The 26,346-nt window shown below is 38.3% G+C and overlaps 1 protein-coding gene and 1 non-coding gene across 2 annotated transcripts in view; one reads left to right on the top strand and one right to left on the bottom strand.

The window, feature by feature from the left end:
- Positions 1–574: 574 nt before the first annotated feature.
- Positions 575–658, bottom strand: TRNAL-CAG (transfer RNA leucine (anticodon CAG)). The gene has a single exon. It is a non-coding gene; the product is annotated as a tRNA-Leu (tRNA).
- Positions 659–1,652: 994 nt separating this feature from the next.
- The window catches only part of LOC141436384 (aminoacylase-1-like), a 71,504-nt gene continuing 46,810 nt past the window's right edge, over positions 1,653–26,346 (top strand). Inside the window, exons 1-5 of the mRNA XM_074099335.1 lie at positions 1,653–1,760; positions 2,996–3,162; positions 5,823–5,991; positions 7,604–7,750; positions 15,246–15,316. Of these exons, the coding sequence (XP_073955436.1) occupies positions 1,661–1,760; positions 2,996–3,162; positions 5,823–5,991; positions 7,604–7,750; positions 15,246–15,316 (654 nt within the window). The 5' untranslated portion in view covers positions 1,653–1,660. The remainder of the gene's footprint in view (positions 1,761–2,995; positions 3,163–5,822; positions 5,992–7,603; positions 7,751–15,245; positions 15,317–26,346) is intronic.

Raw genomic sequence — 26,346 nt, 5'->3', positions numbered from 1 at the left:
TGACACAAATAACTATTATTGACTTATGACACATATACCTACGTATACGCAGATGTACTTTGGTAGAGGGCAAAGCGCGTGCCATATTATAATACTCTTTGGCGCGCGTGGCCAACTCTCGTTCGAAATCTTATGATGCACTAAGTAGGCGTGTATGAAAATGGTATAGTTGGGTAAATTTCGTTTAGTTCAATTGTAACATTGTCAACTTTGTTCCAGTTATCAATTTTCATATTTTTATTTTCTTTATCAATGTACTCGTCACGTGTGGTTTCTATTTAGCGAAAAAGTAAGCAGGGGTGAAATGGTAGGTAAAATAAATGCCTGCTCTTAATTTTTTCTACTTTTGCTAAATTAAGTTCATGACAACATTTACAATAAACGCCTCTGCCAAATGATTATTAGGTATTATAAAATTGATAGATACTAAAAAAAAAACTCAAAATTAAATTAGTGTGAAATAATAATAAAAAATGTAATTTCATAGTAAATTTAGTAAAAAGGCAAGAGATGCTCGAAAACATTCGAAAAATAAAAATGAAGGGCAGTTACTAAAAAAACTAAAAAAATTATTTGTCAGAAGTGGGATTCGAACCCACGCCCACAGAAGTGGACTGCGACCTGAACGCAGCGCCTTAGACCGCTCGGCCATCCTGACTTGCAGTGAGCGAGCGAAATTAGCGTTCACGATCACAATTAAAAAATATGGCCCAGAATAAAATAATTTCGGAATCAAGTTTCTGCCTGCGTAATCTTCAGAGCTAAATTTAGGACACAGAAAAACTTGCTGTCTAGGGGCGAAGTACATTTAATTTCATTACAATAAATGTATCTACAACAACAATATGTACATTGTGAACAGAGCTTGTTTTATAAATTATAATACATCGACATAGAGTTTCTTTACTGACAGATGGTTAGGTTAAGTTAGTCTGTAATGTCACTAGATTTATCATAAATAAATATAATTAACTCCGAGCAAAGCTCGATCGCCCAGGTACTGCAAGATAAAATAATATGAAAAATAAAAAAGTTTATGATTTCCTATATTTATTTATAAATAACGTCCATTCCGGAACCCTATACATCGCATTGGAGAGTTATAGAATAAATATCTTCCGAAAAGATCGAAATAATTATATATAAGATTACAGTCAGACCGTTCTTGTCTTATAATCGTGATTTTTGTCTAATAATTTTGAAATTTTATCAAATATGTCAAATTTTAGCAATTGCAATGTTTCGAATAATAAAAAAATGTTATTTATTTATTTTAAAATGAAAAAAAAGTAGTAAGTTTTTAATAATAACAATATGAGACCTATCCTAAAAAAAATTGCTAAAAATAAAGTTAATAATGGACGTAGTAACGTTTAACAAAAAGGATCCAACCCTCAACAAATTCGTTTTTTGATTTTGGATCCAGTTTCAGTAGCAAAAAAGCGAAGTTAAAGAGTTGTATCACAGTGCTTTGGATCCTTCTTATTAAACTACGTCCTTATAACTGTAAATTGACATTTTCACGTTCCATTTCGCTTAACATTCCTTTGCCACACTGCACTAAAGTTGTGGTTACATTATTATACCTACAAGGAATATCGTTATATATTTTTATCAGGCATCGGCCGGAGTTATTTGTGACCGTTAAAGTTCTAAATAGATGATGTCAGGTGGCAGTGTTGACTACAATAATCACCCAGCGGTGATCAATTTGAAAAATTATTTGAAAATAAAATGTGTTCACCCAGATATAAAATATGGTATGTATATCTTTCTACACAACTGGGTAGTCCTACGAACGTTTCCACCGCTATCAGTTTCCTGTCGCATATATTGAAGAAATGAGAGACAGTACGCAAGAAACTTGAACGAATTGTAATATATCATTTTATGTCGCTTATATCCTTCCATTCTACCTCAAATCTTCAGTATAAACGACAGGAAACTGATAGTGGTTGAAACGCTCTGTTGCCCGCTTTTGCAAAGATTTCTATGGGATTATTTTTTCGGGATAAAAGTAAAACCTACCTTGTGTTAATCTGAGCTGTATGTGTGTGGAAAATTTAATTTAAACTTTTGTATCTAAAATATAATAAAATACCAGCTGTACACACTACAGCTCTACGCACGGTGAAACTTTGGGACTCCTTTCACAAAGGGTCGGCAACGCATCCGTAACTCAGTTTATGTTATGAATGTCCATAGGCAACGGTGATTGCTTTCTATTAGGTGACCCGCCCACTCGTTTGCTCCCAATCGTACAACAAAGCTCTTCTACGTTCATTTTCCGTGACAGACATTGCTTTGGATACACACTCTTAGCAAGAACATTTTAATACCTAACATCTTATCTTTTGTTGAGCCAACTGCCCTCTCCCAATAACAACCGTCCAACGGACTACATTGACGCTCACTGTTCGACGCTCTATGTTCAATTTAATAGAATTTTCTACAAGGTTCACTTTCCAAAGAAGCAGCAAATGCGAAGTGAGCTAGGCGATATTTTAAATACATATATTCTGCAGACATTTATACCCCGGAGCAATATCGATCCAAGAATAGAGTTCTCAGAACTGTTCGTTCCGAGAAAGAATATTAACCATTTTAGACAGTTGTGTTTAGACACTATCTGTGCTATGCGTAGGACGTCCACCAAAGAGATGAATGGATGACCGAGTTAAGGCCGCAGGCTCACGGTGGATGCAAGCATTCCAGCAGCAGTAACCGGGGGTCTATGAGGGAGGCCAATTTCTAACAGTGGTCTTTCTATGGCTGATATGATACATCATATCATAAGCACGTAAATTAATGCGACAGAAATTAAGCGTGATTACACCTGAAAAGCTGTTTCAATTATTAGCAATGCATTTAGCCAAATTACCGAAGTACGGTTGTATAAACAGGTTTTCCCCCTATAACCACAATTTTCATTTTTGAGCCACTTAAAAACAGTCTTGTGATCGGGCGTTAACAACAATTTTACGTCATGTCCCAGGCAAATGCGTCGAGTTCCTCGTAGGAATGGCAGCTGAGATAGGTTTGGCTGCAGAGACTCACACCTTGCCTGGCGACCTGCCACTCTTGGTGATGACTTGGGAGGGCCTGAAGCCGGAGCTGCCGACTATACTGCTGAACTCCCATATGGACGTGGTTCCAGCCGAGGTGAGAATCGTGATCGTCTTTTCAGCATCCTATTCAATGAAACATGGTTATGGTCAAGGTGTTTCCAAAACAAAGGCATTGCAGGTAAGTGCTTAGCACACTTCCTCCCGTAGGAGTCGCCTGCAGCCCGCAATGTTTCTATATAACCAGCCACAATGTATATTCGGACTCCTTCATATCGAGGTCGCTGGATACAACGGCACTCCTTCCTCCATTTTGTTTAAGTTGGATCAAAAATAAGACCAAACTTAAAGATGTCATTCAGTACAGTACATTCCCATGGCACATGGGGTTCATGCTTGGATCACTGACCACACCAAAATAAACATGTGAAATACAATTTACGTAAATTCAAACTACTCTACTTGGCCTCTGTAATGAAACTCGAAGTACTTAACACCAAAGTTGTCAATTTCTTGAGAAGTTAATGATTTTAATGTGTTTAAATAAACTTTATTTGACTGACTTTGTTTGAGATAAATAAAACTATTAGGTACTGCTCCTCGTAACTTCTGTTCAAATCCCTACGGCCCTGAACAGAGAGAAAGCAGTTGGGAAAGTTACTGAAGACCCTGATTTGAGGCACTAACGTAATTAGCGGAGCCCGGAATTTTGGTGGCACTGTTGACCTGTCGTAGTGACGTCTAACTTGTCTACTTCCGATATTCATATATCGATACACTACATATTAAAAAAGATTAATAGTTGATGTAAATAATAGGCGGCCTTATTGGCCTTAAAGGAATCTTGGTCTTTAATAAGTCAGTTCTGGGTACTTTTATAACCGAGGCATTTTTAATTAAAAGTAGTACTCGAAGGAAATTGCAACAATAATTACCAACGATATAGTGACATAGTGACATAACGTGCATGTTTCTATAGAACTACTAATCAGCGGTCTTCGGCTTAAATAAGCAGTACCTACATAACATGATAAGTTTACGACGTGTTTACGACGACGTGTTTACGACAAATCTAATTTAAAATCTACACAAACATCACGCCTGTATTCCCAAATAGGGTAGGCAGAGCACACGAAACGTTACCGCCTCGGAGCCATTTTTAGCAATTTTAGGTTTTACGTTTCACAAAAACGGTACAATAGTGACAGGTTGCTAGCCTGTCGGCTTCGGTATACCTTAAGCTATATCCGCAGTCGACTCTTACGACATCCACGGAAGAAATGTAGAGGTGTAATTCGACACCACACGGGTTTTATACGGGTTTATATTTTTATTATTTTTATTCTAATAATATGATTTTACGTAAGTAAGTAGAGTCGATAAATGAGAAGTCACTTTGACAGGTCAAAAGTGCCACCAAAATTCCAGGCTCTGGTAATTAGAGACTGTTCGAGCCAATTTAATCACGAAATGTTATTTTCCCAATCCCGAATCGTCTTTCAAAGCCATCAAATTAGTCAAAGAACACGAAAAATAATTTGTCCCTGGATTATTTTTTTTGAGGAAAAATGTAGCATAACAAGATAAGTAATTGTGTCTGTCGTTTTATTTAAATGTAAACGGAAACTTTGATAAGCGAATTTATTAAAAGCTGCGCGGCTGACGAGGCTGTTTCACAAAAAAGGGTTTTCCATTTACAGGATGGGGCAGAATCAGATGTTCTGTTAAGTACATGGTTATTTAGTTTCACACCTGTGCCTGAGTAGGATTTCGAAACCTTTCCAGACGCTTTCATTATCACTGATGTAAAATAAAATAAATCAAAGAAAAGTTATCGGATCGAAAAGAGTAGCTTCAGTTAATTTTTTTTATTAAACAGCAAAAAACGGCAAAAAAAAAACAAGTTTGTTGTATGGAAGCCCCCCTTAAATATTGATTTTATTTTTATTTAATTATTTATTTTTAAAGTGATTAAACAACTAAGGATTCTGTGAATATTTAAAGCGTCTACCTGTTGTCGTTATTAATATCAAGCAAAAAACGGCCAAACAATCACGTTTGTTGTATGGGAGCCCCCTTAAATATTTATTTTATTCTGTTTTTAGTGCGTTTTGTTGTTATTGCGGCCACTATATAATGCAAGCAAGCGGCAATAATCTGTGAAAATTTCAAGTGTCTAACTATTACGACTCAAAAGATAGAGCCCTGTGACAGACGGACGGACAGACAGACAGAAAGCGGAGTCTCAGTAACAGGGGTCCCTAAAAACTAGAGCAGCGAGCTCGTGCACGAACCCACGATCTCTGCTTATGAGGCCATGGGTCAAACCGTAAGCTACCACGTCTAAATATGTATGTATGTGTATGTCAACTCAAGAAAAGAAGCAAAATACAATTGACAAACTTTGAGATACTTGTACAAAGGCGGACTTATCCCTTTAAGGTATCTGTATCAATCAACCTTAGTCGTGATAGACTTTCTGTTGTCGTGTGAAACGGAGAGAGGCACAGGCGTGTAAATAAAGCACTATGATTCTTGCTTCACATCACATTGTATTTATGTAGTTGTATAAACACAGTACAAGGTTTTTGGTTAAGAGGAAGTGACAAGGAGAGTGTAGCCACACGTCAAAACGTGTTGCTATTAAACAAAATTTCACATTACTTGAGGCAGATCTTCACTATTCAACATGTCGTAGTTTTAATTAGTTGTACCTATTAATTTAATTCGTTTTCTGAGACCACATTATGTTTCCAGGGTGATTGGAAGCACCCCCCGTTTGGAGCGGAGGTGGAAGATGGCGTCATCTATGGACGCGGCGCCCAGGATATGAAGGGTACCTCCATCCAGTATCTGGAAGCCGTCAGGAAATTGAAGAGTCAAGGCACCAGGCTGAACAGAACCGTGCACTTGACGTTTGTACCAGGTTAGTTTCATTATATTTGAGACCACTGGATGGCCAAGTGGTTAGAGAACCTAACTACGAAGCTTGAGGTCCCGGGTTCGATTCCTGGCCGGGGCAGATATTTGTATGAATAATGCGAATGTTTGTTCTCGGGTCTTGGATGTTTAATATGTATTTATCTATATAAGTATGTTTTCCGTTGCCTAGTTAGTACCCATAGTACAAGGAATATTTGGAAATATTCCGATCCGCATTAGCGATGCCTTCAAAAAGCGAACCTACTGTGTTAAAAATAAAGTTGTGTAAAATACTTCTGATGTATATGTCGCAGGGAAATGATCAAATACCTCAGGGATGATCAAGTCCCGGGATAAAAAACATCGCGTTTTATCATTTCCCTTGCGGAATTCAGTGATTTGATCAAGTCTCCGAGCCGATTTAGGGGAATGATAGAATTATAGCAATGGCCGATGTATGTCTTCATTTCCCTTAGCAATTTGATCAAATCCCTAAGCTGTTTTGGGGAAAAGATAAAACGTGTTATTTAAGTCAACTAGATTAGAACATTTTACTAAGGACTTCTAGTGATTTGATCAAATTCCTAAACTATGTAGGGATTTGACCAAATACCTCAGGGATGATCAAGTCCCGGGATAAAAAACATCGCGTTTTATCATTTCCCTTGCGGAATTCAGTGATTTGATCAAGTCTCCGAGCCGTTTTAGGGGAATGATAGAATTATGGCAATCCGTACCAGATGTCAAATCGGTAAGATTTACCGTTGAATAGGAGACGACTAAGGCAGGACGTTTTCAATATTGCATTATTGTATTGTAGCCCAATTAACATACTCGTAAGTATGGTAAATTTTAGCTTAATCGGATACCTGGAAAGCGTCAAAAAATAGTTAACAAATTTTAAAAATAATAATAAAAGCTTGCAAAAAACGTTTTATCCCACAATCGATAGAAAGGACGATACCTACCTTATAATAAAATGGCCACTGAAAACTACCCTCGTTACTTTGTAACATACCTGAAACAAATAAAAGCAAGTTCACTTTTTGTTGTTAAAGAAACACATGGTTATTTTTAAACAAACTTTTTGCTGACAAAGTTAAATTTTTCGTGTAAGCTTTTATTGCTGATTGTTCGATTTGTTGACTGTACTTATATTGTCATCTTAACTATATATTCGTCCCAAATTTTGAATCATCCTATCACTAGAAATAGGTGAAATTCAACTTGAAAGATTTTAACTTTTTCCTTACTGTCCATCTTTCAAACTCTTAATTCTAAGTCTACTCAGGTACAGTCCAGGCGGGCGGTTGTGGAATTACTTACTTACAGACATGTTCATGTCGTTTCATGTTACATATTTTAATTTTGATAAGATTATGTTAAAGAACAATTACCAAGCTAAAATATTGTCTAAGGAATTTTATTGTTTATACAACATTCAAGAATCAGCGAATTCCGCCGGGTCGGGTTCCACCTTCTAAAGCGTTCAGTTTGTTACCAGGTCACCATCTTACTTGCTAAATCTACGGCCAAGCCGCACTTGTGTTATTGTGTTATGGCGTAGAGTTTGGTGTTTAATAAAAAGTCATTGTATTTTTAATCATTGTCCACAGAAGAGGAGAAGGGCGGCCGCGCGGGCATGGGCGAGTTTGTGAAGACAGAGGCATACCGTCGGCTGAACGTGGGGTTTGCGTTAGACGAGGGGCTCTCCAACCCTGGGGAGGAGTTCCTGGTATTCAACAAGGAGAAGAGCATGTGGCGTTAGTATTTTTAGATTATCCTACTATATAATATTATACTCGGAAATGCGAAAGTTTGTGTGTGAGTGAGTGAGTATGTTTGTTACTCCTTCACGCTGAAACGGCTGGACGGATTTGAATGAAATTTGGTATGTAGATAGCTGGACATCTGGAATAAAACATAGGCTTCTTTTTATTCCGATATTCCCACGGGATAGGGATAAAATCTCCAAACAACAGCCGCTGGGCTTAGAGTCATAATATTTGACATGATTGTTTTTAATGTAACGTCAATGAAAACCACGATTTAATTTTCGGGAATTCCCACGGGAATTTGTAAAAATCCCGGAATTTCAATTCAGCTGCTGGATCTAATGATTTACGTGTGCGACGCCGCGGGTAAACACTAGAACATACTAAAGTCTAACAAAAGCTGTGGTATCCTAGTGGTTTGTACTATGGTTTCTTAGGTCTTCTATAGAAGGGCTGCATTTCAACTGCAACATAACTGCAACTGCCGAATGCTCATACATTTTTGCAGGTGGTAGGACCTTGTGCAAGGTCCGCCCGGATTGCTACCACCATCTTGCTCGCTAATCCTGCCGTGAAACAGCAGTGCTTGCACTGTTGTGTTTCGGCGTGGAGAGTAAGACAGTCGGTGAAATTACTGGCACTTGAGGTATCCCATCTTAGGCCTCTAGGTTGGCAACACATCTGCAATCCCCCTGGTGTTGCAGGTGTCTATGGGCGGTGGTGATCTCTTATGATGCCAGCTCATTTCTTTGTGAGGTCACAGTACTAACCTAACCTCCTTTTCTACTACTACCATATAGATTATAGACTTGTGGTTGAGCGCTAAAAAGAGCGTCTTTGTGATTTTGTTAATGAAATTATAATTACGATTTTAAGACCAGGAGAAGAAAAGAGTGTTAAAGTGTTGAAGAAAACAGAACAACACAGGTCGTCCCCTTTAGCGTGGTTATTTTCTTTACGTTTTCCCGCAGTTTGTTCAAGGACTGCTATAAAAGTGCAAAGTAGGACAAAAAGCTTTGTTTCTCACTAAATATAGCGGCAAAGTTGATTCCCTGAAGTCGAATAATAGCATTTTATAGGCCTTATCTTATTACTTAGCCTTATGTTTTATTTTACATACAACAGTGATGAGAAATCATTGAATAGTTTGTGTTACAATGAATTTAACATGAACTTTTTGACTGTAAAAAATCAAGCAGAGAACCGAATTTATGTGCTAGTTTTATAGGTGGTGCCACCAGAGTTGAGGTCACGCACACCAACATGTCATGTAGTGACAGCGAGATTTTGACTACACTACTTGAGACACTACCTATACGATGAAGCAAGATATCATCATACATATCATCTCAGCCGTATGACGTCCACTGTTGGACATAGACCTCCCACCATAGACCTCCAGTTGCGTCAGTTGGACGCGGCTTGCATCTTGAACCCGCGACTTTCACGTGTTCATCCGTCCATCTCGTTGGTGGACGTCCTACGTTGCATTTGGACTCGAGAACCTTTAAGCCCCAACGGCTATCTGTTCTCCGTGCCATATGGCCTGCCTATTGCCACTTCAACAAGCTATTCGCTTGGCTATGTCGGTGACGCTGGCTCTTCTATGTATCTCCTCATTTCTGATTCGATGCCATAAGTAGTGAAACTGCAAACAGCTCTCTCCATAGCTCGCTGAGCAACTCTGTGCCTATTTATAAGGTAGTCATTGGTTAAAGCGACTTTCGCCTGTAGGCAAGATATATCTTACCACAATTAGCTAGTAAGACTCCAGGTCGCAAGAAAGTGATTCCACAGGCATTACGTCATGACTGTGCTCTTTACTTGATTTATGATTTAGCTCGTCACCCACAGATTTGCCTACATATTAACCTACATTACTCAAAGGTTTTTCTCAGTAAGTATTACATGCCCTAATGGAAACCATTTAGGATGTCTCTGCCATTTCTTCAGAGAAACTGCGACAGTTTGAAAAACAATCTAATTAAACTTTACATGATATAAGAGCATACATACCTGTTCTTGTTTCTGTATTTATGTGTGTGTGCGGGTTGGTATGTTATTTGTGTGTTTAAATATTTATGTGTCGTCGAAATTGATAGATTTTTAAAACGACTAGTGTAAGAAGGTCGAATAGAGCGTTAAAAAAAGGTGGACGAGTAGATATTATAAATGCAAAAGTATATCTGTCTGTTACTTCTTCATGTTTAAACCGCTGAACTAATTTAAATGACATTTGGTATGAAGATAGTTTCGAGATTTTAAAGACACAGAGAAAATTGCGGATAAACGAATTCTTGATAGAGTCGCAAGCAACAGCAGAGTGGTAATCAAAACCATTATCTCTGTGACTGCAGTTAGAGTTAAAAATCTACACAAATTATAAGTGAAAATCTCGCAGCCAATTTTCTGGCAAATGTTAATTTAGTCGTTTACTATTCAATAGCGGTATTAAACTCTACATTTTAATAATGATATTTCTTGAACTTCCAGTTCTCAGAGTATCGTGGATTCGAGTCTGGGCTCGCATCTCTGAGTTTGTCTGAATTTATACGCGAACATTTTAAATTTATCATTTACGGAAATAATTGTGAGGAAACCTATACAGTTATACACTGCGAAAAAAAACAATTATGTGTCTATTCTCAATCCGCACTGAGCTCGCGTGGGAATCACGGCCCAAGCCCTCTAATTTTGAGAGGAGGCCCGTGCCACGTAAAAGGACGTAAGTATATAAGTAACGTTTCCTGAACTTATATATCTTACCGCATTCAGTTACACTGCATTGACCCAGATACTGCAGATTTCCAGTAGAAATGGTTAGAATAACATCACATCCGATTTTATTTGAAAGCTAGACATTTATTAGCTACTTACTTACTAGCCTTTGCCTGCATTGTAGTTAGATCTAGCTATTGAATTGAAATTCCAGATTTTTCCTAAATTATCACGGGTATTTCGAAAAATTACATCGTGTTTTAGTTTTACGTTGCTTAAAAACATCATATACTTCGTTTTTTTTAACCCCCGACGCAAATGAGGGGTGTTATAAGTTTGACCGCTATGTGTGTCTATATTTCTGTGTGTGTTTGTCTGTGGCACCGTAGCTCTTAAACGGGTGGGATTTTCTAGCAATGGTTCTTAGACATGTTTCATCAAAATCGGTTTGGCCGTTTTTGAGATATTGAACTTTGAAGTCGGGAGTTTTCCAACTTTTTTCAAAAGTGTTTTTCAATAAAAAGACACGTCAAGATCGCTTACCTTCTTCCTAATGCTAAAAAAATATATTTAAAAATTAAAAAAAAAAATAAATTAAGCTCTCAAATCCAGAAGGTAGTAATTACTTTCGTTGTTGTTTTGCTGTATTAAAACAACTCATCATTAACAAACAAATATACTGTGGCAATAAATGATTTTGTTTCGGCTAGATTGGATTACCTCAGACCTATATTTATTTACACTTAATATTTTTTTTATCAAAAAATAATGAGAAATATAAAACTACGAAATAAATATAAGAAGGCAAAAAAAAGACCTACCCTTAAAAATAGAAAACCCTAAAAAATTCCCATCACACTTATATACCCCCGAAATTTGGCGAGTAAACCCCTAAGTTGAGTACCGTTACAACAATAACACATGAAGGTCGGTAGTGCTGGGTGTAAACTCGTGTCTGTCACCGCCGTGACGCCCAAACGCCCATTATACGGGTTAGAATAACCTTATTGTTGTTCCGAAAGTTACGTGTTAAGTAAACTTTGCTTCAAGACCTTGTCACGTAATATTAGTTTCACTGTCAAACGCGATGTAAGAAAAATAAAACGGTTAAAATATTGACATCTAAAATGTCTTTGTAACAGATGCGCCTTAGAGATGTATTCTAAGGGGCTGTTTCACCATCCATTAATTAGCGTTAACCGACGTTTAAATGTGATGCCGTCTCCGTCTATTCGAACAAAACAAATAGAGACGGCATCACACCTAACCGCCAGTTAACACTAATCAATGGATGGTGAAACAGCCCATGCACTGCATGTACTGTATGTACATAGTTTTAGTGCTAGTTCTAGTCTTAGTTTTAGGTGGTACTTATGGAGCCAAACTAAACCTTTCTTTCTTTCTTTCTTTCTTTCTTTCTTTCTTATAATATACGAACTTCGTTTTTTATCACTAGAAAGAAGGTAAGCGATGTTGACGTGTCTTTTTATTGAAAAACACCTTTGAAAAATAATTCACAACAAACATACTAACAATTAGCAAGGACTTTGCAGAAATATTTGCAGCATAAACGGCGGCATCTTTTGATTGAGTTGGCTTAGAAGTTTGAGTTTTTCACAACTCCAAGGCACAGTAGACCTCAGTATTTGATATAAATTTCAGCTTGATACCTCCACGCGCTCCCGAGAAAATGGGTCTTGATAGACAGACAGACAGACGGACAAAAAGTGATGTTATAAGGGTTCCGTTTTTTCCTTTTGAGGTACGGAACCCTAAAAATACAAAAAGACTCCAAAAACCAATCTTAATTTGATTGCTTAATAGCGACATCTCTTGTCCGGGTGAGCGGTTAGTTTCAATGGAATGTTTAAAAGTTTCTCGATAAGGGCCAAAAACATAGATGTCGCTAGTGTCGCTGCTTAAGTGATTAAATAAGAAACAAACAAGCTGAGATATGTGGTACATAGGAGAAATTCGTGTCTGTACTCCTGTCCAGTGGTAGTGTAGGGGTATAGCACGCAACACGGAATGCTGAGGGCCTGGGTTCGATTCCCAGCGCTGGTCTCTTTTCTGGTTTTTCTGTGCATCTATGGATCAGTTCGTATTTTCTTACGGTAATTTCACGTTCAGAGAAGAATAAAAATGTAATCTACCATCATTCATTTCTTGCGAAGCAATCTCATTCTTATAGGCACTATAACGGTGGTCGGACCCATGCCTTGGTCTCGTAAAGCTTATTTTTGCAAAGGAATTGTTATTCTAGTCTAGCGGTCCGTTTTATTAAGATGAGTAGGATTCGTGGCCTTACAGTGTTTCATACAACTAGGTACGAGTACATACACGAGTACATACCTATATACGTTCTAGTGATCGGATTGACTTTTGTCATACTTATGTAAATCTGGTGTCAATACAATAATCTGACAGTGACATCCTGGTAGTCCAGCCAAAATCGTCTCCGCAGGACGGAACTTTTTTTTATAAGAGGGGCAAACGAGCATGCGGGTCATCTGATGGGAAGCAATCATCGCCGCCCAAGGACACCTGTCAACACGAGGGGTATCACAGGTGCGTCGCCGGCCCATTGAGAGACTGATAGGTTCGTTTTACCGTACCTTGGTACCGCTCCGGTAACACTGTCTGAGGAACTTATGTAATGCATCTTTAAATGCTTAATAATTACAGCATGTACAATGTCTGCAATGCAGTTGCAGTAGCGACGCAATTAAACTGTATGGTCACGTGCACATGTAGTGTCATAGTTTGCGGACTGCACTGTAACTTTTTAATAGATTACACGTGAATTGGAGCAGCCCACTTAACCTAACGTGGTACAGTCAACTACAAAAACATGGATAAAGTTACAAAATTATGCGACAACCGGATAGCCCAGTGGTTAGATATCCTGACTACGAAGCTTGAGGTCCTGGGTTCGATTTTCGGCTAGGGCAGATATTTGTATGAATGAATACGAATGTTTGCCACCACCACTAACCACCACCACCAACGCTAACGACATGGCCATCTGGCCACTTGAATCAAAAATTTCCACACAAAGACTGACCGCTAACTGACTAATCATGACTAGTGACTGACTCGAGCCCCACGGCGCGGGCGGGCGGCGCATTTGAATAGATTTTGCGCGGACGGCATCGCTAATTCGCTCTTGAGACGTCACAGTAGATATAAAAAAGTGACACGGTTGGTTTTCATACAGATTGAGGTGTTTGCATTATCTAGTGTAATCTATATCTGTGGTTGTGGGCATGCCCATCGTGCCCACAACCGTGGATCCACCCTTGCAACCACTCTGTCAAGAGTGAAGCAACTAGTGTAAAACCCTCTCGCAAACCCATGCAACCAGTGAGTATCAAGAGCCTACTGTATATCTAATCTTACATTTAACTGTTTTTGAAATCACTGTCTCTCTTCTTCAACCATTATCCATCCAATGGTGAGAGTAGGTCTCTTCCAATGTACGCCATTCCGTTTTGAAATCACTTCACAAGTAAATTCGGCGAAACAAATATTAATTTTCGATCATTTCTTTCGTTTAAAATTGTAATCAGTCATTTATTTGCTCAAACATGGCATGTAAAGATAGTTGTTACAGGTTTACGGAGCTGTTACGTGTTTTGTCGCATTGCAAAGACATGCAAATATAAAACTAGTTTTTCACTTCTCATGCTCGTAAAGTTCGTGTTTATGCTGTATCTAGGCGACATAAAGTGACTTTTTATGCTCTAGTGCATAAAATAAAATCTTCGTCTAATACCAACTCAAAACCAAGGTAATCAGGTGTCAACAGCCACAAACAAAAAAGTTTCTATATATTTTTAAAATATTTTTTAATTTAAATAAAACTAAAAATCAATAAAATCAATCATAATAAATCAGTAAAATTAAAAGGTACCTAAGGTACCTACATAGAAAGTAAATCATTGTTTCCACTGTTGCTATTTCATTTCCTCGCCATCGAAGTGAAAAGCAGAATGTAAAACTCGAGCAATCAACCCATTTCCCCCTCAACGTGTCTATCCACCCTCGCCGTACCGGCTCGGGTGGCTATATGATTCCCAGTGCTGGTCTCTTTTTCTGGTTTTTCTGTGCATCCATGTCTCAGTTTGTATTTGCTATATGAACGCCTCGGGTAAAATGGCTCGTTTTATGCTCTTGTTGTACAATCTACTATTGTGTATTGTGTCGCATGCACAAGTTGCTTATAATATATTATTAAACAATGTCATTGAAATATTGTGCCTGAAAGGAAATTCTAGTCTAAAACCCGATTTAGACCTGAATTTAGTTGCGTCACATTGCTAGGACTTAAAGCCACAGAGTTTGTAGAGGCCAATCGAGAGCCGCAATGTAATGCAACTTGCAGGATTTTTCTTGTGGGTCTAAACCGGGCTTTACGCTATCTAGCCAATAACTTTAAAACGTGTTTTACGTTTGTAATATAAGTTTACGGGTTGTGTGGCCCGTAAAGAAGGCTTGCTGACCGTAAGATACACCAAACGATGGCAATCCAGGGTTATAGGCAAATAAACTAGGTAGTGTAGAGTAATAAACTAAGGCAGTACTAAAACTAATTTTATTTCCTCTTAAGTAACACGGCGGCAAAAATATAAAAACTTCCTGATTGTAATTTTACAAGCTGCCTTTAAAATAATAAAAAAAACAACCAAACAGACTTACAAACTGTCGCATTTGTAATATTAGTGGGGTATAACATAATTAATAAATAATTGTTTGTTATTTGCAGATGTGAACATTATTTGCACTGGCAAGTCCGGGCACGGTTCGATGCTGCTTCCGGAAAATTGCGGGGAAAAGGTATTATTAAAAAGAAAATACGAGTACGCATTTGTTTTTAGTTTATTTTCAATCCCCGGCGCAAAACGTGGGATATTGTCAGTTCGATACCAATAACCTGTCTGTAGGTCTGTCTGCCGTAGCGCTCGAACGGATGAACGGATTTCGAAAGCGAGTTTCCTTGCAATGGTTCTTAGTTATGTTTCATTAAAATTGGTTTAGTCGTGCTTGAGATATTACACTTTGAAATGACAATGTTGGGGGCTTTTGACAAAAGTGCACGCTAGTTTACGCGTATTTCGCTATATGAGAGTTATTGTGCGACGTTTCACATTCCCGACAACAGGACTGGGCCGCTGGGTACGCAGTCTTACCCCCTTATTCATAAAACTTAACAAGCCTATGTTAACTAACAAATGCTTTGTCCCTTTCTAACAAATACAAATGTCGGAGTGACAGATAAGGACAAACGAATTTTAGCGGCATTTTAACTAAAATAGGTTTGATTGTCGTTTATGAATAAGGGGGTTAGATGTGATTCGGTCATTGGCCACATTTACGGGATTCATTCAATCGTGTCTTATTTTTAACCACCGACACAAAAAGAGGGGTGTTATTAGTTTTCGAGTGAACCGATTCGAATGCGGTTTTTTTTATTTGAAAGCAGATTTTCTAGCGATGGTTCTTAGACATGTTTCATCAAAAGCGGTTCAGCCGTTTTTGAGATATTGAACTTTGAAGTGACAAAGTCGGGGGTTTTCCAACTTTTTGTTGGTTAGGTTATCGGCAAAAGCATTGCTTTAATCGGATTGAATACGAAGTCTGGAGTGTGACCTCAACTATTCTCCAAAATGACGCACTTAATCTACCTACGCGTCGTAATAGTACATTGTGTCCCAAGGGCGGTAAATGAGTTACGAACGAGTCTATAGCGCTCGAAGTCGAAGACTGAGGGCTTTATGAGTCGATTTTCGTATTTTAGACCGCCCTGCGACATACAATGTTTTTCATCACATTTGCGATTTAAAATTTAAAATTTGTAAAAGAAAAAAATAATTCTTCAAATATTGGCGATACCTTAGGCTGTGCTCTAGGTAGCGCCGCCCTCTACCTCCCTATCCTGCAGCAGAAGCGCGCGCACGGCGCAGCGCCATCAGTACGCACATTGACTCATTTACCGACCTTGGAAGCTTCAGACAAGAAAAATGTATCAACTTGCTCTAAATAGTGTCCAAACATGCAGGCTACCTTATGTTGCAACCCTCAAATAAAAACTCGACCTTAATGTGCTTGTCATGAAACAGTGTCGGTAAATGAGTTCGATTGCGCGTAATTTCATTTTCATGTCATGAAGCCCAAAAGTCGGTTAATGAGTCAGTGCCGTACTGATGGTGCTGTGCCGTGCCACGTGCGCGCGCTGCTGGGTAGCACCACCTGAACGAAGTTGAGCGTTGGGACTGCGGTCAGGGGGGGTAGAGTGTCCATGATATTATTATTGTAATCCCAATAACCAGCCTAAGGTATCGGCGAATATTGGAAGAATAGTATGTTTTTGATACTTAAGAAATACGGCTAAGTTTTACTCGAAATTTGATGTAAAGACATCTGTATGTCACACGGGCGGTACCGATATCCCACGGGACAGGGATACAATCTCGACATAACAACCGCTGGGCTTAGAGTCATGAAATTTGGTATATAGATAGCTGGACGTCTGGAATAACATACTTTTTATCCCGATGTTCCCACGAGATAGGGATAAATCTTGAAATTTAGACAGTTCAACAAGACACGATCTAACGACACATTCTCCGGGGAATTTTATAAAATCCGGAATTTCAATTGCACCAGATGGAATAGTTTACGCTTGTGAAGCTGCGGAGAAACTAGTGTTTTATGAAGTAAAGTAACTTATTGTAAACTTAAGTACCTAATGATGAGATTAAACGTAGCAACCATAAGTATACTTACATGCATAATTCGGCAAAAATAACTCGACTAGCGCTAATGAGCGGCTAGCATTAACTAATGTATTGGATGGAGTCAAGGAATGGCCGGATGGCACTGGCGCGCTGCCAGTCGCGCGCCGTTTGTGCCCTGTTTACATCAGAAAGAAAGAAAAAACGAAAATTTTTAATCGCAAAATTTGGCACATTAAGAGCGTTTATACCTGCTGAGCTGGCAACGTTGCATTTTGGTTAGTTTTTCTCGATTATTCCTTAAAAATTGAATGAAAATTATAAATGTTTTCTGATAGAACACTTCTTAATATATAAGCTAATGTGTCGACTCCAATAATTCTTCGTGATAGACTTTTATATTCTTTAAAAAGGAATTAATGTTTATACCCGGTTTTTAAGGAAAATAAAAGTCTGTACGGAATAATTATTGGAGTAGACACATTTTAAGAAGTGTTCTATCATGTCTGATAGTTAATCATGTCAGTGTGTCATTTTTAATTTTCATTAAATTTTTATAAATAATAGAGAAAAACTAACTAAAATGCATCGTTGCCAGCTCAGCAAGTATAAACGCTCTTAACAATAAGGAAAATGAAATTATTTTCGAAGTATTGGTTTTCTCAGCTCTAGGCTGGTATTAACTACATTTACGGGTTATCCACCAAGTAAATGTAGCAAGAGTTGTAGAATAAATATTTTTTAAGAAGATTGCTGAGGGCTATTTTCAGGGTCTAGTTGCATGAACTTTCTCACTATTCTGCATGTATTAAGTATTGCGGCTTTTTGTAAAATTGTGTAACGTGTGATTTTATGCCTAATAATTTTAAGCTATGGTGTAGGTGGTTTGGGATGACGCCCGTTGTAGATAGGACTATTGGAACTACGTACACTTTTCTCCTGTCTCCATAGTCTAGCAACTTCGTTCTTTTAGGTCTGCATATTTTGTTATTTTTTCCGTGATGGTCTTTTGTAAATTGTGTGTTAGGGATTGAGATGTCTATGAGGCATGTAGTTTTGTTTATTTTGTCTTTTAATGTGATGTCAGGTCTATTATAGTGGATAGTACGATCTGTGAGTAGGCGCGGTCGTAGTATAATTTGTGTGTTGTATCTCAAGTACTACCTGTGGTGTGTATTTGTAGTATGGGGTGTGTGTGTCTTGTATAAGTTTATGTTTGTGTGCCAGGTTTTGTGTCTGTGTGTGTAGTCTGTTTGTGTTAGCGTTGTGCATGCTCCGGTTATGTGTTGTATGGTTTCCGATTGGTTATGACATCTGCGGCATTTGTCGTTGTGAGTGTTGGATATTTTATTATATATTTTTCGGTAGTTTTTAGTATTTACGATTTGGTCCTGAATTGCAATAATGAAACCTTCAGTTTCTGGGAACAAACTGCCTATTTTTAGCCACGTGTTTGATGCAGGTGTGTCTATGTGTGTTTTAATATTATTATTATTATTATATTTAGCCTATAACTGTGTCCACTGCTGGTCAAAGGCCTCTCCTCTTGTTTTCCACATCTCCTATAGCTAAATATATCTCTGGATAGGGAAAATTAAATTAACAATAAAAAAAATATATACAACGTGTGACATCATAAGAACAAATATAACAACTACCTTTACTAATGAGAGTTATTATTATTTTATTTTCTCGAGCATCGATATATAAAACATTATTTGACGTTTGAGAGAGGCAGCAAATGTTAGTGTCAGTTTCTAGCTTTGTTACCGATACATTGTGTGCCAATTAATTTGTATAAAAAAATATTTTTTAACTAGAATTACAAATTTATGTTCATTAGAGCTTATGCTTTCAGCCCGTAAATATGTTACAGTAAGCTAGTTGAGAAAGCAAAATAAATTACGGCGGACAAAAACGGTGGCAAAACATTAATAACTACAGCTGTACTAACAATACTAAATAAATATAGTAAAGTCCAAAAGTGTGGATAAAGATCTTACCTACTCAATGGGCGTTTCGTGTATGTTCCTTTCTTTTTTAAATTTTGGAAAAAATATGGCTTTTCCGACTCAGAATCAGGAGCACAATCGATTGCGATAGTTTAAGAAATGTCCCCATTTTTCCATACGTAATTTTATGATTCAGCAGGGCTACTACGAAACTCGAAGCTCGAAGTTTCTATCGTACCGTCCCTCTCGCTCTCGTATTAAATAGTATAAGTGTCAGAGGGACGACACGACACGAACTTCGAGTTTCGAGTTTCGTAGTAGCCCTGCAGCCTGCAGTTGTGTTACGCCCGTACTAACTGTCATTTTTTGGGAACATTTTTTTAAACTATCGGATTTGATTGTGCTCTTGATTCTGAGTAGGAACAGCCATATTTTTTCTAAAAGTGAAAAAAATAAACAAAGGGACATCTGTACACGATAATGCCTCAAGACGATATTGCGGCACATTGTAGCACTGTTTTTTGTGCTAACACTAAATCTAAATCTACCGTGAGGGTGAGGACACGAATATCAGAGATAAAATATATCATTAACTTTACTTTGCACATAATCAGTAAAATGTGTGCCAGTAAAAAAGGAGAAAAAGTAATATTTCATAACAATAATCAAGCAGCTACTAAGCTACCTCAAACATGCCACCCAGTCACACCAAATACTGGAATGATTTTACTGGAATAGTGTAAACAGGGCATAATGAAGGAAATTATCTCTCCTATCAGCGCGCTTACTTCATTGAGCAATTACATTATGAATTATTGAATACTGTTTCATACAAATTACCAATGAAGGCAAATTATCCGCCCCAGATGCGACCCTGATACAAACCACGATCCTAAAACATGTTAACCTACCTAGTACCTCTCCAATTTTGTTAGTGAACAGAGATGTTACGGAGACCCAGTGTTAGTGTATAAGTTGAAAGGGGGAAAGTAACTTTGCTACCCGCCGGTAGATGGCGGTGTACATATTTTGTGTGAAGGTAACGAGTAACGACACGTCACCTTAAAATGTATAAAATAAGATGTAGCATAAGAATAAAATTAAAGAGAATAGTTCCTGACTTAGGTACTGAAAGCGCTTATCAAAGTGGTAATAGTTAAGGATAGAAAGTACTTATCAAAGTGGTATCCGTAATATTACAGTTTGACTCTCATTCAGTCGGAGATCATAATCTGTTCTGTAAGATATTCATCAATTTATCAGAGGGTCTGAGCCTAAAGAGCGGAAAAATCTTAATTATTCGGAATCCCTGTTTTGTTCGTACGACAGGCATTATTTAAATGAAGGCAAACAAAATTAGGTATGCCGCCGTTTTACACGCAATATTTCTTAATACTTTAATACCTTTCTCTGAGTGTAATTGTGTACAGTCAGATCTAAAAGCAGTGTTCAGTTCTAGCTGTTTTTTTACTACGAAACGAAAGAAAATAATGAAATAAAACACTTATTCGTGACAACATGGGAAAAGGCATGTCACGAAATGGTCAAATCAGTAAACTTGGTGTACAGATAGCGCGCGAGTTGAATGCAGTTAGGGACTGGGGTGAAGAGCGGGAGCCTCTCCCCCCGCTAGCCACACGCCCCGCCTAAGTCGCCATTAGTGTAGTGCTGTTACGACTACGATGGATGAAACAAATAAAAGGTCAATTTTTTTTTTTGGCCCAGAAAACACACAAATCTATACAAAGAATGGATGCTAGTGGATGAAAGTATGGATCTATTGTCTATTCTTTCTTTGTCGGACAAATTAAAATGAAAATAAACAGTTTTGATTGTAAAATTAAAATCTACCAGCAGCTTTGAAAGACAGGAAAACCATCATTGACATAAAGAAAACGCTGCAAAAAACTTGGTGCAAATACATTATTTCCACAAAAAAATTTAAATAGGTACAAAATTCAATTTCTATGTAAGTACCTATTGCTACTTAACCACAAATCCATTATAATCCGTATAATATTATAAATGCAAAAAAGACTCTGTAGGTCTGTCTGTTACTTCTTCAAGCTTAAACCGCTGAATCAATTGGAGATAATTTGAGACCCTAGGAAGGACATAGGATATTTTTTATCCCAGAAAATAGCAAAGGTCCCGCGGGCGGGATAGCCATAAACGAATCTTTCATAGAAAAAGTCTCGAGCAAAAGCTAGTTGAATATAAAATGCTATTTATTCAGGACTGTACGTAGATGGTCTCAACGCACAACAACTCTAAGCTTAGGCGATAATATAGCGCTCTAGTCTCATGGCAATACCCTTATTAATGAGAGGTCCAGCTATTTTAATCTCAAATAAAACCCTGTACCCTCAAACCCTCATTCCCGGAGACAAAATGCTTGGATTAAATATATACATTGTCTAGTAATCCATCCATACTAAAACTAATACTTATTATAAATGCAAAAATGTGTGTGTTTGTGTATTTGTATGTTTGTCCGTCTTTCATGTCGAAACGGAGCGACGGATCGACGTGATTTTTGGATAGAGATATTTTATGGGCCAGAGAGTGACATAGCCTACTTTTAATCCCGGAAAATGCACAGTTCCCGAGGGACCAGCGCGCGATAACCGAATTACACGCGGGCGAAGCCGCGGGCAAAAGCTAGTGTTCAATATTTTTTTCCATTTTTAGGGTATCGACTTCAAAATTAAAAAAACGAAACCTTATAGGATCACTATTTTGTCCGTCTATCTAGGCTTCCGTAAAGTCCTTCATCTCAGGAACGAGTCGAGTTATCGAGCTGAAATTAAATATCAAATCTCAGGTCTGCTGCCCCTTAAAGGAGCTGCCACACCGCTGTTTAAAAAAAACGGTGACTGCGTATGGGTACCCTTTGTTTTGCTTAGGAAGATGACTCTGCTAGCAATAGGCCGACTTCGCACTTGGCTGGTTTTTTGTACTATAATAATAATATAGTAATATAAATGTAGAGTTTTACTTAAGAAACACCTTAGTTGGCGAGATAAATATAATTCAAAAGAAAACTCAAAGAAACACAATCTTAATTAAAATAAGTAAATCAAACACGTCTTTCGCACACACGTCTTACGTCTTTCTCCTCGACACTCATTCACTCCATCTCCGTCATTCGATCATCACATTCAATCAGTCATTCAGCATATCACTCATTCCTACAGCTCGGCCTTCCTGCTGTGCCTGTCCTCGGCACACCGTACCTAAAGTTACACAATGCAAAACATCTTTAAACAAACTACCATATACTGAAAACAAAACTAAACCGTCATCCATCTAAATAATAAAACAAACTCTTAACAGTAACACCTAAGTAGACATCTCATCATAAATATCTCAACTCATCAATAAAAAAAAAAAATCGTTTGTGGGGCAGTCAGTCGAATACTTTCGTGAAACCGAAAAAACATAAAGAAATAAAAACTCTAACTTATATGCAGTGCAGCATAACGTCTTTTGACTGACCCGCAGTTCATTGACCCCTAGGCCACGGCTTCATGTAATCAGACTGACGTAGAGTACGAGTGGGTCCTTCTGTCGACTGTCTGCCTTCTCTACGTCGTACCGGTCCTTGCCCGTCACGGCTGTCACGCGGTAGGGTCCCAGAAATTTAGGTTTCAATTTCACACATTACCAAACTGCGTCCTCATGATAGGCACACGATCTCCAACATGATACAATGTGCTAACTTTGCGTCGTTTATTGTAGTTACGTCTATTTTCTTCTGCACCTTCAATATCTGCGCCTTCGCTGAACTTCGTAGCTGCTCTCGGTTACAGATATAAGCATCTCGTTCCCTTGCAATAACATATCGTATATTTCAATATCTCCTTTGTTCGCATTTTCGTTCCAAACATAGTTCAAATGGTGTATCGATACTTCTTTGATATGTGGCTATTAAGAGCTGTCTGCAGTCTCGCAACATGCTATACCACAGTCCTGGATCTGAAATGCACAGCTGCCGTCAGTACTGATGCCAAAACGCGATGGATTCTTTCAACTTGTCCGTTTCCTCTTGGAATTCCAGTCGTATAAGCGTATGTTGAATATTCTCAGTCTGACAATATCCTTTAAACTCGTTGCTCGTAAACGCAGCTCCTCGATCTGTAATAAGTCTATAAGGATTACCAAAAGCCTGTTGATGTATCCTTAGCTTGTCCAAAGTCTCTTTCGCCGTTGTACTTTTAGTTGAGAATACCCAAACAAACCGTGAATGCGTCAACAATCGTAAGTATGTAGTTATACTGCTTCTTTGTTCAGATAAAGGTCCAATATGATCGCAAATGTAGTGTGTGCAATGAATACTGCCCTTATCAATGCAATGAAGAAAACCTCTTGTTTTCCACTCTTCTTAGTCGCCAGCAGACATGGAATGCATGTGACTATAAACTCGTCTATCTTCTTATGTAAATCTTGTATATGATAATCTCTACTAATAACTCCACCATCTTCTTTTCCAAATGTCCATTCTCATGTACTCTTTTTATGATATCACCTTCCATTCCCTGTGGAATGACTAATTGCGTCCTTTGTAGAGTATATCATTCTGCATACAGTAATCTGTATGGTTTTTCTTTCAAATTCTCGAATCGCCCTTAAGCCACAATCTAGTTCTTGAGCTTTCTTGATCTGCTCATGGAATTCTCTGTAACTATCTCCGACATATCTACTCAAAGCATCAACATGTTTCATCTGCGATCCTGTACGATGTACTATTCATAGTCGTATTCCTTTAGTACTAATACCCATCGAGCTACTCGGGTAGTTAATCTTTTTTCCTCAGCGTCATCTCAAAAGCCTGGCAATCAGTAATAATTTTAAAATTTAGTCCGTATAAAAATGTCTAAATTTCTTCACTCCTTCAATTATTGCTAAAGCCTCAAGCTCGTAACTCGTGTACTTCTGTCTGCGTCATTAGTCTTCCTGCTCATATAATACACCGCGGTTGCATATGGTTGTCATCTGACATCGTTGAAGAAAATAGCAGCTACTGCGTACACGATGCATCCGTGTGCATTCTGTGTACAAACATGGTCAAAAATCTTAATACAGGCTTACTTATCAGTTCCTTCTTCAACATGTTAAACGCTGCTTTCTGAGGTTTACCAAATGCAAAATCAACATCTTTCTTAAGCAATTCTGTTAAAGGTTGTGCAATAAGAGCAAAGTTTTGGATAAACTTCCTGAAGTACGATGCTAAACCAACAAATCCATGTAACTGCTTCACGTTAGTAGTGAGGAAATTTACCACAGCATCTACTTTCTGGTGTTGGTTGCACAGTTCCGTCTCCACAACATGACAAGGTACTCCACCTCCTTTGGATCAGTTGCGCCTTCTTCCAGTTAATCTCGACTCCATACTGAGATGCTCTTACTAGTACTAACTTAAGTCGTTCAACGGCTTGTGTCTCGTCCTCTCAAATTATAATGACGTCATCAATAAAAATCAGAACAATTCCCATCTCAATCAAATCTCTGAAAATCGCATTAATAAATCTTGTGAACACCTTTGGACATACCGATAAACCAAACGGAGCCTTTAAAAATCGTATTGCCCGTTATGTGTCACAAACGCAGTATATTTGGACAGAGTCTTCGTGAACTGTCAAAGAAATACCCATTCTTCAAACCAATTGTACTAAACACCCTTCCCTTGCGCTTATCAATATGATCTCCTATGACTGGAAACGGATATTCGTCTTTCACCATCTTTTTGTTTATCTGTCGATAATCAACACAAATTCTAGTGCTACCATCCTTCTTCTTGACAAGCACCAATGGGCTAGCGTACTCGAATAACTTACCCGAACCACCCCGTCTTCTAGCCATTGTTTCACCTGACGCTCAACCTCTTGTTGCTCGGCCAAAGCCCAGCCGTCGTGGTCGTTGCGCAACGGGACGTCATCTTCAATGTAATACGCAACTGAACTGAGCATCTTTCGTCTTGTTAGGCCGATACGTCTCAACAACTTGTCTTACCTCCTCTTGTAAACTCTGGATCCTTCAGTAACCTATAACATCGGAAACCACAAAAACTACACATAAAGTTAGGTACCAATCATTACTAGACTTTAATAAAAGTACTCGACTGCCTTCCATAACAAACGTTACATTCTTTAAAAAAATCTTGGCCTAAAATTATAGAAAACGGCATTACATTCCTAGGCACAATATGTAAAACTACGTCTTCGAAACATTGTCCATCTATAAAAAGTAGTTTTGATAAAACCTAACGAATAAACACGCGTCGAACCAAGTCCACTCAAAGAAATCATGCCTGTTCATATTTTGGCGCCTTTAAAGCTTGTAAACAGTCAATCGAAATTAAATTTAAGTCACTTCCTGAGTCTATCAATGCACTAATACTTTACCAAATAAAATAATTTCTTTCATCGGTTTACGATATACGTCGGCCGTCCGCCATCCTCGTTGACATTGTTGTTGTCACTCATGTCATTCGCTACAGTCGTCTCTTGTGGCGCCGTCATTGCCGCCATCTTGACCGAACCGAATGAAGTCCAGAACTCGTTCCGTCGTTCGCTCTTGTTCCGTCGGATGTTGTTATTCCCGTGTATTCGAATCTTTGAACGCACAGTGACTGCCGCTGATCCGCCATTTTGCCTTTGGTGACTTTACTTGTACCTGCCGTCGATGCACATTGCCGATGAAATGTGACCAAATTCATTGCACCGGAAACATTTAGTCCCTTGGCTTGTGCGGCACTCATTGGACATGTGGTTATTCTCTCCGCAACTGTAACACTTACTTTTCGGCTTATTTCTAACTTCTTGGTTAGGCAAATTGGGGTCTTCTTAGTCTTCGAACTCTTTGATCGTCTCGTAAATTTGAATTTTTCTTTAACTCAGAATATGTCGTCACTCCATAAACATCATTTTCTTCATTGGGTCGTCTTTATACCGTCGATGATATATTGATCGCAACATAATCGGGCATCTTCCCACGTTTACCCAGTTCTTTCATGATGAGCATGTAGTCGATGCACGATTCGTCAAACTTCTTCACTCGTGAACTCATCATTTCGTGGATAGTCTGCTGTCAATGGTATCAGGGAATTCCTTTAAAAAGACTAGCTTTTAACTCATTCCCACGTCTTGTACATCCTCTCAGCGCGAAACCATAGTGCCGC

This window comes from Choristoneura fumiferana, chromosome 16, assembly GCF_025370935.1.
Source record: "Choristoneura fumiferana chromosome 16, NRCan_CFum_1, whole genome shotgun sequence".
NCBI classification, from domain to species: domain Eukaryota; kingdom Metazoa; phylum Arthropoda; class Insecta; order Lepidoptera; family Tortricidae; genus Choristoneura; species Choristoneura fumiferana.
This window is presented reverse-complemented; position numbering and strand designations above follow the sequence as displayed.